Genomic DNA, 16,790 nt, shown 5'->3' with positions numbered 1-16,790 from the left:
AAAAATACTGAATATGAAGGTGTCTCAGTTTTATGCCATGAAAGCTTTCAAGTCAAAGTAGCAAATAGCATAGCAGTGACATAATTCCACATAGAATTGCAAACAGCAGCCAGCAACCTGACATTAATTTGTTGACAATTAGTTCTGACTGTCAACTTTCATACTTACAATAAAGGGTGAGACAATACATTGGCTGTCATGAATACTGTCTGTCTGTCTGTCTGTCTGTCTGTCTGTCTGTCTGTCTGTCTGTCTGTCTGTCTGTCTGCCTGCCTGCCTGCCTGCCTGCCTGCCTGCCTCATGACCTGCCTGCCTGCCTGCCTGCCTGCCAGCCAGCCAGCCTGTCTGTCTGATACTATGGAGAGGATAAAAAATATCCACACACTGTTATATACCTCCAACGAACTTACTTTTATTAATGGTGCAACCTTTCGACCTTTAGGTCTTCATCAGGCAAATCAGATTATTCCTATAATAAGCCTATAATAAAAGCGGTTCATTCTTCATTTGTAACTCCACACAGAACTACTGTCTGTGATTTTAAACTGTATACAGTGAGTGCTGTAAACAGGAGACCTAAACTTAAAGCATCTCTGGTTGCAAACCTTTCTTACAGAAACACTTGGTCAGTATCTGACAGCTGGCTGCAATTGAGGTTAATGAGCCATATCTGCCATAATTATGTCTCCTTTCTGCATCCACACCCCCAGTCAACAGAACCGCTGGCATGGGAGATAAAAGCCTGGCTCCAGATGACCCCAATGAGCAGCATGCTTGTTCGTGTTCTCTGTGTTGGTGAAAGGTAGTTGTTCGGTCTCTGCTTGTGGGGAAAAGAGATCCAATCTGGCTTCAATCCACACTTAGTGAGGACAACAAATATATGCTGCAGTTACAAGTTAAAATCACTAACTGATGTTGGATGCTGCCTGAGATTGGCGAAGGTTTGACAAAGCTCATGCACTCTTCTTTTCTTTACCACAGAAGGCAGCCTCGATGTCACCTCCACTGAAGGATGATTGAACCCTATTGTCGCTGTTCAAAACTGTTTCTTTTCAGGAAATGGAAAGAATAACCTGTGTTCCAACAGTCCAAGTTATAAAGTCACAAGCTCGTGTTAATACTTTTCATTGGTTCAAAACCAACAACAGACAACCACTTTCATTTTCAAAACATGAAAACTTGAAATATGGAGAAACAAGATTTCTGCCTGCATGTGACGATATTTAACTGACTTTCTCAAGGCAGCTATAGGCCCAATTGCAGACACTATAAAGGGTGGAAGGAAATGCATATCCACACGCAAAGCTGGTCAGGTGCTAAGCGAAAACATGAAAACGCTAGCACACTGTGGGCTCCAGTAGCAGAATATTTTATTGCACCATGAGTGCATTTTGGGCTCTCGCCACTTCTGAGGAAGAGCAATAAAATATTCTGCAACTGGAGCACACAGTGTGCAAGCGTTCTCTTTTAGATCCCTATTGCAGAAACTACCGTACCTCATGGACAGGACAATGGCTCCATGGCCCAAGGCAGTCCATGTTCTCAAGACCAATGCAATGGTCCCGTAAGGATGGCAGCGCAGATGTTGCTATCAAGGACGTCAGTGTCATTACCCTTAATGATGAGGGACTTGCTACCATCTGTTAGTGCATTCCTGGCCTGTACACATATTTGAGTGTCAGCTTGAGTATGGAACTTCCTATTGGTTGGTAATGGCATATGGTCCTTTTGCGACAATGAGTGTGCTCGTTGTCTGTGCTTTGACACATCATCACAGGGATTTGAAATAACTCAATCTTCTTGCTTTCACCTCAAAGAAAGCTTTCCCAGTTATTTGGGGTATTTTGTTTCCTGCCTCTTTAGTTTTTATCCCTCCCCCCCTTGCCCCTTTGACCTGGCTTCAGATTTGTTGTACACATAAAGAGATGCAGGAGATGACTAGTTGTCTCCACCAGGCCGAAGGCATGGGGGGAGAGTATGTTTTGCACTCCGTCCGTCCGTCCGTGTGTCCGTCTGTGTGTGTGTCCGTGAGCAGCTAATCTCGGCCACCGTTAACCCGGTCGATGCCAAATTTTGCACACACACTCCCTGGATGCCAACGATGAACCTCTGCCCCAAACTTTCCAGAACGGCCTGTTATAGCGCCACCAGGAGATTTTGTCCAAACATCGCGCAAATTGGTACACAGTCTCTCTAGAGCCATTCAACGAAACCGGTCTTTCAGATTTCTCAGACTCCATCCTGATTGGTTAAGATTGGCTTCCAAAGTTCACAGGAGTGCTCAGTTTCAAACAAAATGCTGCAAATCATGAACACATCGCATGATGTCCGTGAAATTGTGCACGCACATTCCCACTAGGCCGAGGACGAAATGCCACATGAACAATTTCAACTCAGCCTCAAGGTGGCGCTATAACTGGCCGAAAAGTGTTTTTACCTCTAACTGCACGGATCTGTGGATAATTTACTTTTGTTGCCCTTTTATCCAACCACCAGATGAAGGCAAGCTGCAATGTCCTACATTCCTATCCTGGTGGAGACCTGTGCCCAGAAGGGCACTTTTTCTAGTTCTCATGTGTGAATCCAAGGACTCTCTTGCAAGTAACACCTGAGGACTATTCTAAAGAGCACAAGCACACTCAATGTCATCCCAAAAGGAGAATAATATGCCTTTAGTAACACAAATAAATCCTTGTCTGTTCAACTGCCATCATGAATATTTATTTCTACATGCCAGGAATGCACCAACGGATGGTAGCAGGTCTCTCATCATTAAGTAGAATGACAAAGACGTCCTTTTCTGATCTGTACCGCCATTCTTTCTACAGGAACCTTGACCTTGACAACATGGACTGCCTTGGGCCATGGAGCCAAAGTGCTATGGGTTCCTGTCCATTAGGTAGTGTCTGCAATAGGACAGAAAGCAATAAACAAGTGGAACTATAACATTTAGTGTTGCAGACTTTATTCCTTTTCTAGTGTCTTGCAATAGGGCCAGAGAAAGGCCAGTTGAATACGGTTCAATCATCCCCTCAGCGGAGGTGACATTGTGGCTGCCTTCTGCGGTGAAGAAAAGAAAAGACTGCATGCATGGCCACAGTTGAAACATCTGTGTGTGAGGAGGTTTAGTGGAACCTTTCACTGATCTCAGGCAGTATCCAACATCAGTTAGTGATTTGGAGACTCGTTGTCCTTATTTTGAGATTCGTTGTCCTTATGTATGATAGATTAACCCTACAACACTAAAGACAACTTTTGTCACACGATCACTAAACCCATATTTTACTCGATGTAATATTCTATAAAAATTTAAATCTCATCAAAATGTATTAAACTATACCTATCATAGGGGTGGCAAAGTCAGTGAAAAATGTGGGTATTATTTTCAAAAATATTCCTAAAAAAGAAATACTAGATATGGAAACTTCTCATTTGGTCCACCCATTCCTGGGACATGTGAGAATGCTCCAGTGGGGGAAAAAAAGCAAAAAAGGCCATTGTGGGTGTATGAGAGGTTTTTTTATCACTAAACCCCAGGTGAAATTTACCCAAACACCTGCCTGTAGAAAAGAAAAACAGGGAGGTGTTTCTGCAAGAAAAGGTTGGCAACCGGAGAAGCTTTGGTTTCAGGTCTCCTGTGTACAGCACTCATCCACATACCGGAACACTCATTCAGCAGTTGAGAATCACAGAGATAGTAGTTTTGCATGGAGTCACAACTGAAGAACGGACAATCAGAGAAAATCTATACTGTTATATTGGAACAAAATGCACGTGCGTGCGTGCGTGTGACCTACTTGCCGTCGGCCAGGTTGACCTTTCTGAAGGTGGGGTAGAGTTCTGGTGTTGGCTGACCCTCCTGGTCCTCATACAGGAAGACGGGAGAACGGCCCACCTCCAGACCAAACTGCTGGGTACCCTGAGACCCCAGAGACACACAGAGGACAATGACATACTGCTGGGTACCCTGAGACCCCAGAGAGACACAGAGGACAATGACATACTGCTGGGTACCCTGAGACCCCAGAGACACACAGAGGACAATGACATACTGCTGGGTACCCTGAGACCCCAGAGAGACACACAGAGGACAATGACATACTGCTGGGTACCCTGAGACCCCAGAGAGACACACAGAGGACAATGACATACTGCTGGGTACCCTGAGACCCCAGAGAGACACACAGAGGACAATGACATACTGCTGGGAACCCTGAGACCCCAGAGACACACAGAGGACAATGACATACTGCTGGGTACCCTGAGACCCCAGAGAGACACAGAGGACAATGACATACTGCTGGGTACCCTGAGACCCCAGAGACACACAGAGGACAATGACATACTGCTGGGTACCCTGAGACCCCAGAGAGACACACAGAGGACAATGACATACTGCTGGGTACCCTGAGACCCCAGAGAGACACACAGAGGACAATGACATACTGCTGGGTACCCTGAGACCCCAGAGAGACACACAGAGGACAATGACATACTGCTGGGTACCCTGAGACCCCAGAGACACACAGAGGACAATGACATACTGCTAGGTACCCTGAGACCCCAGAGACACACAGAGGACAATGACATACTGCTAGGTACCCTGAGACCCCAGAGACACACAGAGGACAATGACATACTGCTAGGTACCCTGAGACCCCAGAGACACACAGAGGACAATGACATACTGCTGGGTACCCTGAGACCCCAGAGACACACAGAGGACAATGACATACTGCTGGGTACCCTGAGACCCCAGAGAGACACACAGAGGACAATGACATACTGCTGGGTACCCTGAGACCCCAGAGAGACACACAGAGGACAATGACATACTGCTGGGTACCCTGAGACCCCAGAGAGACACACAGAGGACAATGACATACTGCTGGGTACCCTGAGACCCCAGAGACACACAGAGGACAATGACATACTGCTAGGTACCCTGAGACCCCAGAGACACACAGAGGACAATGACATACTGCTGGGTACCCTGAGACCCCAGAGACACACAGAGGACAATGACATACTGCTGGGTACCCTGAGACCCCAGAGAGACACACAGAGGACAATGACATACTGCTGGGTACCCTGAGACCCCAGAGACACACAGAGGACAATGACATACTGCTGGGTACCCTGAGACCCCAGAGAGACACACAGAGGACAATGACATACTGCTGGGTACCCTGAGACCCCAGAGACACACAGAGGACAATGACATACTGCTAGGTACCCTGAGACCCCAGAGACACACAGACAATGACATACTGCTGGGTACCCTGAGACCCCAGAGAGACACACAGAGGACAGAGAAAGTAAAATGACGTGTCGGAAAGGAATGGATGGAATTGCTTTCAGAGAGACGCAGAATATGCAGTGGCCAGTGATTGATCGTGCATTGGGGTCATTATGAGCTAAATGTGCATTAGAGGTGGGGCCAAAATACCTTTCTGTTTGTTTGTTTTGTTTCATTTAAATTAATGCTAGTTGTGGCCTTGATAATAACGATGTCACACAACCACAGTGGGTGTTCATCATTTATACCTGGCAGCGGGTGATTATTGTGGCCAGGTGTGCAATGAAGGAAGCAACACTTTGGTTCTAGACCAGTGATTCTCAACTTTTTTTAATGTCAATTGGCAATTATATTTGATTGGAAATTATACAAAAATGTAGTTGATCGTACATACTGAATTAGGCCCAGGCTTTTTGAAGGCTTTGAAGGCCACACACACACACTGCATACCAGATGTTTTTCTGGTGGACTTTAACCGATGAGAGATTTGGAAGAATTCTGCAGGTTTTTCTTTTAAGTAACCCTACATTGTCTTCAAGTGATGCTATATCTTTGACGGCTTCATAGATTGGTTTGACAGCACTATCATTAGTGTTGTGTATCGGTTGGTGGTTGGAAACCCCTAGCCTTAAGCGCCATTCACACTACGCACAATAACTACGACAATAACTAAAAAATATGTTGTTTTGAAAATCATTAGGAGTCCGCACCATCACTACAGTATAACTATAGTCGTAGACTATATCGTTTGGATCACTTTCTGCCCGATTATATGAACAATAGAAACACTGACAGCCATTTAACAGGCTTTCAACTTTAACTATTTAACTTACAGTGGTTAATAAAGGACCCCAACGGCAGGTAAACTTAAATATATAAGGTGAATCAAATGTATAGTTGTTGTATTGTGTTGTGTTGTGTTGTGTTGTGTTGTGTTGTGTTGCGTTGCGTTGTGTTGTGTTGTGTTGTGTTGCGTTGTGTTTGTTGTGTACCTGTGAGTCATAGAGCGAGAGCAGGAACACCTGGGAGCCCTTACGAGCTCGTACTGTTGTCATCACCGAGAAATCCACTGGGAACGGAGAGTCTGGAGAGCACACACACACACACACACACAAGTCACAAACTCAACAGACATACTGTATATCGTTGCTGTCGGGCAGAAACCTCCGTAATATTTTCACTTTTCTTTTCTTTTTTTTGGTAAATTAATGGCCTACTTTGTCGTACAAGAGCGTCAAAAATAGCCGATCTACAAGACCTGAAACCTGAAGACCAGAAGTTGAACCGGAAACACAAATTAGGGTGTCGTTGTGTGTTTCCAGGTCCAACGTGCAGCCAAGCCAATCAAATGAAGCTATAAGGAAATTGAACCCGCAACAGGAAATGTTCAAGGGAACTGTGCATGTGTGTGTGTGTGTGTGTGTGTGTGTGTGTGTGTGTGTGTGTGTGTGTGTGTGTGTGTGCATGCATGCACACGCAAACACGCACACGCGCGCACACACAAACACACACACACACACACACACACACACACACACACACACACACACACACACACACACACACACACACACACACACAAACACACAGACAGAGTACCAGGGAACAGCTGGTTGGTGGGGGCACTCAGTTGGATCTTCTTGTCTATCTTGAAGGCCAGGTCCGTCTCCTCATGCCCCTCCCTGCTGGTGCAAAGTCCCGCCTCCAACGACACGCCCTCCATGTCCTCCGATAGGTCCAGTACTTTCAGTACGTCGACTGTATTGGCTGAGGGAGGGACAGAAAGAACCAACCATGAATGAGAGCATATTGATACTAGTGATGCTCAACCCTTTCGAGCAATCAAGAACACCAAAACACGCTCTCCCAGGTCAAATCCGGCGACCTCGGAAAAGGTTGTCTCCAGGTATTCCTAAATGTAACCTCAGTAAAACTAACCTTAGTAAAACTATGCCTAAACATAACCTGATTCCTAAACTTCACCTAAAGCTATATGCTAAAACGATAAAACCTTGAACTAATTCAAATGAATAAAAGAATAGTCAGCAGTCCGTGAAAAAAGATACTGTACTGTACTAAAAAAATTACTATTTAAATATAATAATTATGTTTTATTGGGTGATTGAGTGTATACATATATTCTTGATAATTCAATCCTATAAACAATATAATAATCAACAAAAATTGATATCAAGGATGATGATGGTTCAATACATGAATACGTGACATGAATCACTCAGGGTTTTCTTCCTTTTTTTTTCATTCACACCTCATTCTCACTCAGCCTCTCGCACACGCAAACACACACACACACACACACACACACACACACACACACACACACACACACACACACACACACACACACACACACACACACAAGGTTCCTTAGGTTATCTAGTGCCGGTTGACTCGGCGGCTCCACTCCTCCTACAATGCCTCATAGATTGAACATAATTATCGTTACATATTGGTTTTCTTTATTACTGTCCTCCGCCATTGTTTTCTCAATACTCTCTCAATAAAATTCCTACTAAATTTACTCTTGAGAGAAAGCAAATGGAACGAAATGGACCCGTACGGGTTCATTTGGTTCCATTTGCACTCTCTCAGAGTTACAGACCTGTAGAGGTCCTTTTGGACGGGCCCACCAGAGAAACAGTAGACATATGATAAATTATGAGACTTCAAATCATGGTACGACTTGAAAGATGGATTTAATACTTGCAATACATACAAAAACTCTATGAAACAGCAGCCGCACACTCTAAACACTGTGCAGATATCAGTTTATTGTAAAGCTTTGGGTCAGTAGGGTTAGCGCTTGATAGTCAATGCAAGACACTGATCTCATTCCCCCCAGATATGCCACCAAAATGTGGAACACCCTACCACCACGGGCCATCACAAAGTCTGACTCCCTACCTTCCTTCACAACTCCCATAAAAGAGCTCCTGTCTGCAATTTACAACTGGATTTAGTTCCAAATGTATAGTGTAGGCCTACTACAGATGCCATACTCAACATCATCATCATCATCATCCTCATCATAACTCATCATCAAGGGAATTGTAGTCCTAGACATTGTGACAGGAAAACCAGGAAACACCAATATATTGAAATTATGTGCAATATGTACTGCATATAAAACAAAAAATCACTCTTACACCATGGTGTAAGAGGTATGGTGTTGCACATGCTCAGTTGCCCTCTAGGCCTAATTGGCTGCATGGCGGCCTAATTGGCTGCATGGAAGCCAATCAAACACTATGTCCTTTTTTGGGAAACACTGTCAAACACAACATAGAAATACACAACCTAGACTAGAGCACAGCCATACCTGTCCTCATTGCGCACGTAAGGCCTCCTGCATGAATACATAAACAAACCTGTTTCCCTAAAGCCTCTTTAGCCTACACACACCATGTCGACTGTCTGTGTTCAAACTATTCGCAGAGAAATGTGTGGTGCGAGTGGTGACTTTCTTCATCTCATTTAAATATAAAAACTTCGGAATTAAGGCCTACTTCAGCATCAAAGAAATTAAATTGAAAAAAAAAAAAAAAAAAGAGTGAAGAGAGCCTACTGTCAGCTGTCCAGCAGTCCAAATATTATTAAATTTAGTGTGTGTGCGTGTGTGTGTGTGTGTGTGTGTGTGTGTGTGTGTGTGTGTGTGTGTGTGTGTGTGAGAGAGCGTGTGTGCGTGCGTGCGTGCGTGCGTGCATGCGTGCGTGCGTGCGTGCGTCTCCGTTGGTGGAGAAAATGCCATTATCTTTGTTCAGCTCTCCACTCTGCAGGGTTTTGTATTGATATGAGCGGGGGTCATATGGGAGATGTTTACAGAATTCCATGGCATGCTTTTGATTTTTCTTTTTTGTTGAATAAACGGAAACTGTGCGAGTCCACCCTGCATGTGTCATCCATCGGCTGTGTTTCTTTGAACTTTCGATATATTTGTGCAAGTGCTATGACTGTTTCTGTATGTAGGCTGCTGGATGTAAGCCCTGCATGTTTCTCCTCTCTCTCTCTCTCTCTCTCTCTCTCTCTCTCACTGTCAAGGAGTAGAGCACCTAACGTCAGGGTTCGACTAAAAGGAGAGCTGAGTAGCACTGCAACACACACACACTCACACACACACACATACGCGCGCGCACACACACACGCACACACACGCACAAACATGCGCACGAGCGAAATGGCTCAGGAGGTAGAGTGGCTGCTTGGGAATCGGAAGGTTCCCCCGGCCCAGCTCTTCCTTTGCCAAAGTGACCTTGAGCAAGGCACTGAACCCCCCTAGGTGAGCAGGATGGTGCCTGTGCGTGCCTGTGTGTGCGTGCATGCGACGGCGTGCGTGCGGGCGTGCGTGCGTGTATGAATGGGTGCGTGTATGAATGGGTGAATGTAATGCAGATTGTAAAGATGCTATCTGTGTAAATAAAATAATAAACACACACACGACAGATCCTCTTCTCTTTCTTTTCTTTTTTCTAAAATTGTTATTTTAGTTTTGGGTGGGAGATCTCTAGTAGTCCATTTACCAGGCTTTATTTGGTTTTGGATCAGTTTAGTTTATCTTTGGTTTCGGTATAGTTCACAGGGAAGAAGTGCCGGTGCACAAACATGGCCCATCCATCGTCACATCGCATGGTTGGCTCAGTATTCCTCTCATTTGTTTCCTTTGGCTGGTTCATACAACCGCTTGGTTTGTTTTCTTCTGTACTTTAAGGACGGGTTTCTTCTTTTTCAAAACTATAAAAACCTGTCTTTTTGGCTACTCAAGGTCTTTGTGTCCTTTCATGTGGCCAAATCTCTAAACAACTGCATGCGTTTAGACTCTATACACTACACGAGGGAACATTAGTCAAAAATAGCAGAGTTACAAGCACACAACGCTACACCGGCTATTTTGGGAAAATACTTTTGGTGTAGAGGGGGGGGGGGGGGGGAAAGAGCAGACTAAGTACAGAGCCAAAGTTCAAGTTTACTTGATTGCATCACATTAACATGAATCCAACATATTAATAGAAAAGATAAATCAACAACAATTGACACAACACTGATGATCGTGCTGTCAGCTAGTCTATGAAGCTTGAGAACAAAAGGAGTCTATACAATACAAACAGTAACAAACAGTTTGACTTAAGCAATATTACACGTCGAGTTCCGCAAGCATCACTGAAGTGGCAATAATCACGTTAAACCACACCCTCGGCCCAGGCCGTGGCGTAACGGTCTGGGCACCGGACTGGTAATCCAGTCGCAGTGTGCCGCGGGTTCGACTCCCGAGCCCGACACGGCCTTTACTGCATGTCATCCCCCATCTCTCTCTCCCGTTTCCTGTCAGCCTACTGTCTGTCCCTTCAAAAATCAATAAAAGGCGTAAGCCGCAAAAAAATATCTTAAAAAAAAAAAAAAAAACACACCCTCAAGTGTAATATTGCAATTATACAACAGTTACCCTTAAAACTAAGAAAATCGCTGAAAGAATATATATTTTTAATGACAGATGTAGTCACTACGACCACAAATGTCCCAAGAAACTAGCTAGCCTAGCCACCGAGTTTGCTAGCACTCTGGGAAAACAGAGCAGCTGAATTCTTAGTTTTGATTAGGTGGTGAATGGTGCTGGTTTGATGATTGATCCACGGCTAGAAGGCTGTTTCAACCAATCAGATTGCTTCCTCGAAACGACCTGTTGTATTTATTTTTTTAACCTGTGTGTAACTGTCAAATAGTCCATGTATTCAGAGCCAACCCTGTGACAATCACCACTGATTGCCACATTCCAGAGACTAAAGAACTGCAGAAGAGGGTATTACCATGTTATAGAGATTTTAGCACAGCCCTCGCCTACCTCTGTACAGTATATTTATGACTCTGGAAGGAAGATCAAAACATCAGTCATTGCTTGTTACACAAGCACCTGAACAAAAGGCTTAAAAATGTCTGAGCTTCTCCAGTGTCAATCCCTTCTGAAGTGTATGAAGCCATCTTATCTATGGAATTTATGAAACAGTTTAATCTGCAACACAATTTTATACAATATGTAGGGGGGGGGGGGGGGGGGGGGGACATCCCTGCTTCATCTCTCTCTCAGCTAAAGGGGCCTTTGGCCTGAAAAACACAGAAGGCCCCCCTGGTTTAGACTGAGGTGACAGTGACAATGCCACGGTATCTGGCCCTTTAGCTGTAACAATGTCTAAGCGTGATGTTACCTTTAAGGTATGTGGGGCAGTTTTGGCCTGATGATAATTAAACAAGCTTGTAAATGTAATAAAATCCTTTAATAGGCAGAAAAGTCTCTCTCTCTCTCTCTCTCTCGGTTTCTTTAAAAGACACGCGTGTTGCAGGACTGGGAGCTTTGCTGTAAGTAACCATGTAAGAACATCCAGCAGGGTATCGAGTGACGACACGCACGCGACCGTTTTCACTTCAAAACAACAGTAAGGACTGGTGGTCATAAACTACATGATTCAACCCACATGCACGCACGCACGCACGCACGCACCGATTTTTCACCCAAACCCTATTTTAATGAAGTCGAGGACATAATAAACTTGATGTTGGAGCGTGTTTTGTGTTTTTTCTGTGTTTTGACCTTTTGAACATGATTTCGGCGACTGTGACGTCATTGTACAGAATGTCAGTTCTGTATTTTGTACGAGGATGCAAACAATCTAGTCAGAGCCCTCTTTTTTCCCTGACCACTTGGTATAGTCTGACTAGGAATTTAACAATCTTAACAAGGTGATTGACATCAGCAGGAGAAGAAGGTCTGACTGGAACTACAGGAAACATGGGGGCTGTAGTCCATAGTAGTCCAGGAAGTCAAGTCACAGTCGCTGAAATCATGTTCAAAATATCAAAACAGGAAAAAAACATATAAATCATGTTTATTAAGTCCTCAACTGCGGCCCCCACTTTGACAACCCATGTTATACTATACACTGTTCACACATTTATACCCTAAACGTAAAAGGAACCCTCGCCACTACAGTACAACCCTAACCTTTAAACTCTGGCATGGGACGGGCTCTAACTCTTATCCTAACCTTATCCTTAACCTGCACCTAACCTTAACCTTAACCTAAGGTTAAGTTTGAGCTTAAACAAAATTCCTAGCCCTTAAAACAGAGCTTTGGAAAATGAGAACTGGCAAAATGTCCTCACTTAGCACTTTATAAAACAGCACGTGCGCGCACACACACACACACACACACACACACACACACACCCTCACACACACACACACACACACACACACACACACACACACACACACACACACACACACACACACACACACACACCAACGCACGCATGCACACAAAGTCACACATGTAGTCACAGTCAGTCAGGATGACCGCAAACTTTCGGAATCCTAAAAATGCTTCTAGAAATGCAGAAAAACAAGGTTAATCTGAACAGCATGCCCAATTGAGCATAACATAATGTGTGCACGTGCCGCTCACACAACAACACTGAGGAGAACGAGGGGATGGGGGGGGAGACGACGACTGGAGGGATATATGCAATGAAAGTGGACGGATGATGAGAGAGGAGGAGTGGAGGAATGAAAACAGTAGGACGTCTCCGGAGAAGCAGATGATAGTATATAGAGAGAGAGAAGAGTGGATGGAAGAGCAAGAAGGAAGGCATGTCTCTACTGGTGCGGCTGCTTTTCACACGTTTTCTAAGGCTTACGTAAACCCTCTCCATCTGCCTTGCACTTTTCAACACGCACACGCACATGCACACACACACACGCACGCACACACGCACACACACGCACACACACTGGCATAATTGAGTCTGAGCCCCAGATGTCTGCGAGTGTGTTGCCTTGCCTTGTCAATCTGTCCATCTGTCTCTGCGAGCATTCTTCTATGTGCGTCTGTCTTTCTGAATGATCCTCGCTTGCTTTCTAACTTTCTCAGCGGTGTGCCTGCAGCCACGTAAAAACTACAACGCATAAAATATTCCTGTGCTATAGCGGTTTTTCTCCCTGTTCAGTCTGTGATATGATGATTACGATCTTGTGAATGACGCGAATGACACGAGTACTGTACTGTACTGTACTGTACTGTACTGTACTGTACTGTACTGTACTGTACTGTACTGTACTGTACTGTACTGTACTGTACTGTACTGTACTGTACTGTACTGTACTGTACTGTACTGTACTGTACTCGTGAATGAAAGCTAAATAAAATCTAACGACTGAAAATGTTTGTATATGTAAATTATGAAAGGAGCCCATCTAGTGCTGATTCCTAAACAAATGGAGTTCAGGAGCAGGACCACACCTCCAATCCAGCTACCTCCACCTCCTATCAAGCCACCTCCAATCAAGCCACCTCCAATCGGGTCACCTCCACCCGTATAATATAAGAGCCCATCCAACCCACTGTTCTCCCTCTGTTCTCACTTTTGTTATCCCTCCCCTTACTCCCTCTCTAAAGGTCCCTGCACACTGTTGCGTTTTTCGGATGTTTAGCTGCGTTTTTTTCCCGTCGGTTTTCCGAAAAACGTGTCCAGTGTGCAACCACCTTAACCTCTCCTTTTTCAGGTCCCTAAGGGGGGGTTCGTTGTGCGCGGGAGCACAGCGGATACCCGAAGCCTCCCCACCTCGGCTCAAATGACCCGATGACCAGCTGGATGGCCAGGTGACCCGTCATGGGTCATCTTGGTTTCTATTCATTATTCGTTCCGTTAATCGTTTCATGCATTCTTCTTTTCGCTAATAAATGTCGTCTTTATTTGGTGGTGTGGTCCTTGATCGTGAATTAACACAAATATGTAAAATGATGATGTTTTGGTAATATCATGCCTGCCAACCAGGTGAAGAAATCACAGATTGAGGCTTTAACCAGATGCTTCTGAACATAATATAGCTAGTTTTCACCACTTCAAAATCCACTTCTTAAAATAATAACAGAAGGCCTGGGCTGTGGCTCAGCGGTCTAGGCACCTTGGCTGGTAATCCAGTCTGGCAGTGTGCCGTGGGTTCGACTCCCGATCCCGACGGCCTTTACTGCATGTCATACTCCCATCTCTCTCCCCATTTCCTGTCAGCCTGCTGTCTGTCCCTCCATAAAAAATATAAAATAAGCCCTTGTAGATTAGTCTATTTTCGCTGCACAACCTGATTCCATAGAAGACATGCTGGCTTCTATAGAATCCAAAATAAATCAGTCGTGGCAACTGGCAACTTATTGCATGTGTACAGTAGAGTGCATTCCCAGCATTGCTGGGGTGATGCCTACATTAAAAGCTTTGGCTGGAGGCTACATTTTACACAACTCATGCCAAAGCAGGACTGGCTGCTGAAAGGCATCTACTCGCCAGGATTAAAATGCACTAAAATTACAACTGTCAGGTGAATTGTTACAATTCACAGTTCATATTATGAAAAGGTACAACAGAAACCACGTGCTGTCTAATCTAAACACTTAAAGACCCTCCGAAAACAAGAATGACGGAACATAGCAAGTTCTTTAATCGGCAGGACTGCTTTGTCATAATGGTGGAGTTCTGGAGTCTACTCAAATATCATCGATGTCGGGCAGAAACCTCTTATCTCCATACTTTACCGGTGTGTTTTTGGTAAATGAATAGCCTACTTGATGTGTCACACAAAAGCATCAAAAGTAGCAGATCCACAAGCTCGAAACGCGTTTGCTTGTAGACCTGCTACTTTAGCTATTTCTGAATTCGAATCCTGAAAAGTGATAGTTCTGGACATATGAGGTTTTCACCCGACAGAGAGACGATATGCAATAAAAACACAAAGGAAAAAAAAGAAAAAAAAGAAACCCACAAATCTTACATGAACACAAACTCACGTTTGTTTGTTTGTATTCATGTTAATTGCTTTATTGCACGAGGTTTGAGGTTGCACTTTTTTCTCCCCTCGAGGGAAAATATTTCCGACCACTTCCGTGAACAAGCTATGGTGGTGTGTTGCGTGGTCTCTCGGGGTCTATAAATCAACTGGCTTGCAGGAGTAAACATGATTGTAATTAAACAGAGAGGATCCTCGCCGCACAGCCAGGGTTCTGTGCACTTTTTAAACCACTTAAAACCAGTTCAGTCAGACAACTCACGAATAGATTTACCAATATTTATTACAGAATGAGTAACAAGTGTGCATATGATTATTTGACTTAGCGTTCGGCTCTGCTGGATTTCTCCCTGCTCGGCACGATTAAGCACCAACATAAAACATTAAGAGCAGGGAGATAGATATACAATAACCCCCCCCCCCCCCCCCTCAGAGCCCACCGGTGGTGCTGGGGTGGCGGTGGGAGAAAACATCACATACAACCAGGAACCATGTGCAGAGGAAGGCAGGAAGAGCATGCAGTCTAGTGAGCTTAACCCATTCTGACCTGAGATCAGATTCATACGAGGTTTCCGCCGGACACACACTGGTCTGATGAACCCATTCTGACCTGAGATCAGATTCTAAAAATGTCAGTCGCTCTTCGATTTTTCAAAAATAGCAGACCTACAAGCTCGTATCGCGCCACTCGGTGGCGCGATACGAGCTTGTAGATCTGCTATTTTTAAATAGCTAAAGCATAACATGATGCTGACACCAAAATGGGTGCCCGTTCAGAATGGGTTAAGTAGCCCGCCCAATTGGTCAGCTGAATCGGCGAATGACGTGTGGGACTTGCACACACTTATATGCCCACATAGTAATGCAGCATGTTAACCCCTTGAGTATAGTATGCGCCTTTGAGCACGGCATGAACCCCCTCGAGTAAGCTCAGCAAGCTCCGCAAGCTACGTCTCATTTACTGTATATGTCGTTGAACCGAATGCCCCCCAGGGCTGAGGGCTCTGCACTAGTGTCCCTCCTGTTGCCGTTATACAGCAAAAATAATTCAAAATATCTACCAAATATCCCTGCTGATCTACAAGCTCGTAGATCACCTATTGTCACCCAATGTTCACCTCAGAATAAGGATGCTATAGGACTAAAGTGGCTAATGTGCTGTAAGTAATTTTCTTTTGTTAAAAAAGCTAAAAAAAATAGCTTGTTGAATAACTGGGCTCTTCTGGGCTCCTCTGTGGATGAATTGAATATAGAGGACCACAATCAATGGGCAATTTTTGTTATCCTTTAAGCCTTAATGTCTTGACTTCCTGCACCATGTGCTGTTTACATTTCTGACTAATAAAGTATTAAATCAATCAATATCAATCAATGAATCAATCAATCAATCAATCCAGCTTAGTAAACAGAAAATACATGTTCAGGTCAAGATACCAATTTCATAGACAGACAACTTATACCGTCTGCATGATAAACAAGTGACATGGGAAGTGATGAAACAGCTACAGTATGTTACCGATGACTTCCGGGGGCTCTCATAAATGCAGACTTGCCTCTCGTCTTTAGTGTAAATTAAAAAGAACGTTTTTGCTACTCACCAATACAAAGGCGGGTCGTGTCATTAGAAAGCCTACTTTCCTTAGTGGA

At 44.4% G+C, this 16,790-nt stretch overlaps 1 protein-coding gene across 1 annotated transcript in view; it reads right to left on the bottom strand.

Annotated features, from left to right (window-relative positions):
• The window catches only part of LOC310858310 (uncharacterized protein), a 105,547-nt gene that overhangs the window by 71,199 nt on the left and 17,558 nt on the right, over nucleotides 1–16,790 (bottom strand). The window contains exons 2-4 of the mRNA XM_083764417.1: nucleotides 6,899–7,066; nucleotides 6,292–6,383; nucleotides 3,798–3,919 (exon numbers count right to left, since the gene is read on the bottom strand). Of these exons, the coding sequence (XP_083620543.1) occupies nucleotides 3,798–3,919; nucleotides 6,292–6,383; nucleotides 6,899–7,066 (382 nt within the window). The remainder of the gene's footprint in view (nucleotides 1–3,797; nucleotides 3,920–6,291; nucleotides 6,384–6,898; nucleotides 7,067–16,790) is intronic.

Source organism: Protomyctophum parallelum (assembly GCF_964188405.1).
Source record: "Protomyctophum parallelum genome assembly, chromosome: 5".
In the NCBI taxonomy this organism is placed as follows: Eukaryota; Metazoa; Chordata; class Actinopteri; order Myctophiformes; family Myctophidae; genus Protomyctophum; species Protomyctophum parallelum.
The sequence above is the reverse complement of the archived record's forward strand: the minus strand, read 5'-3'. Positions and strand labels throughout refer to the sequence as shown.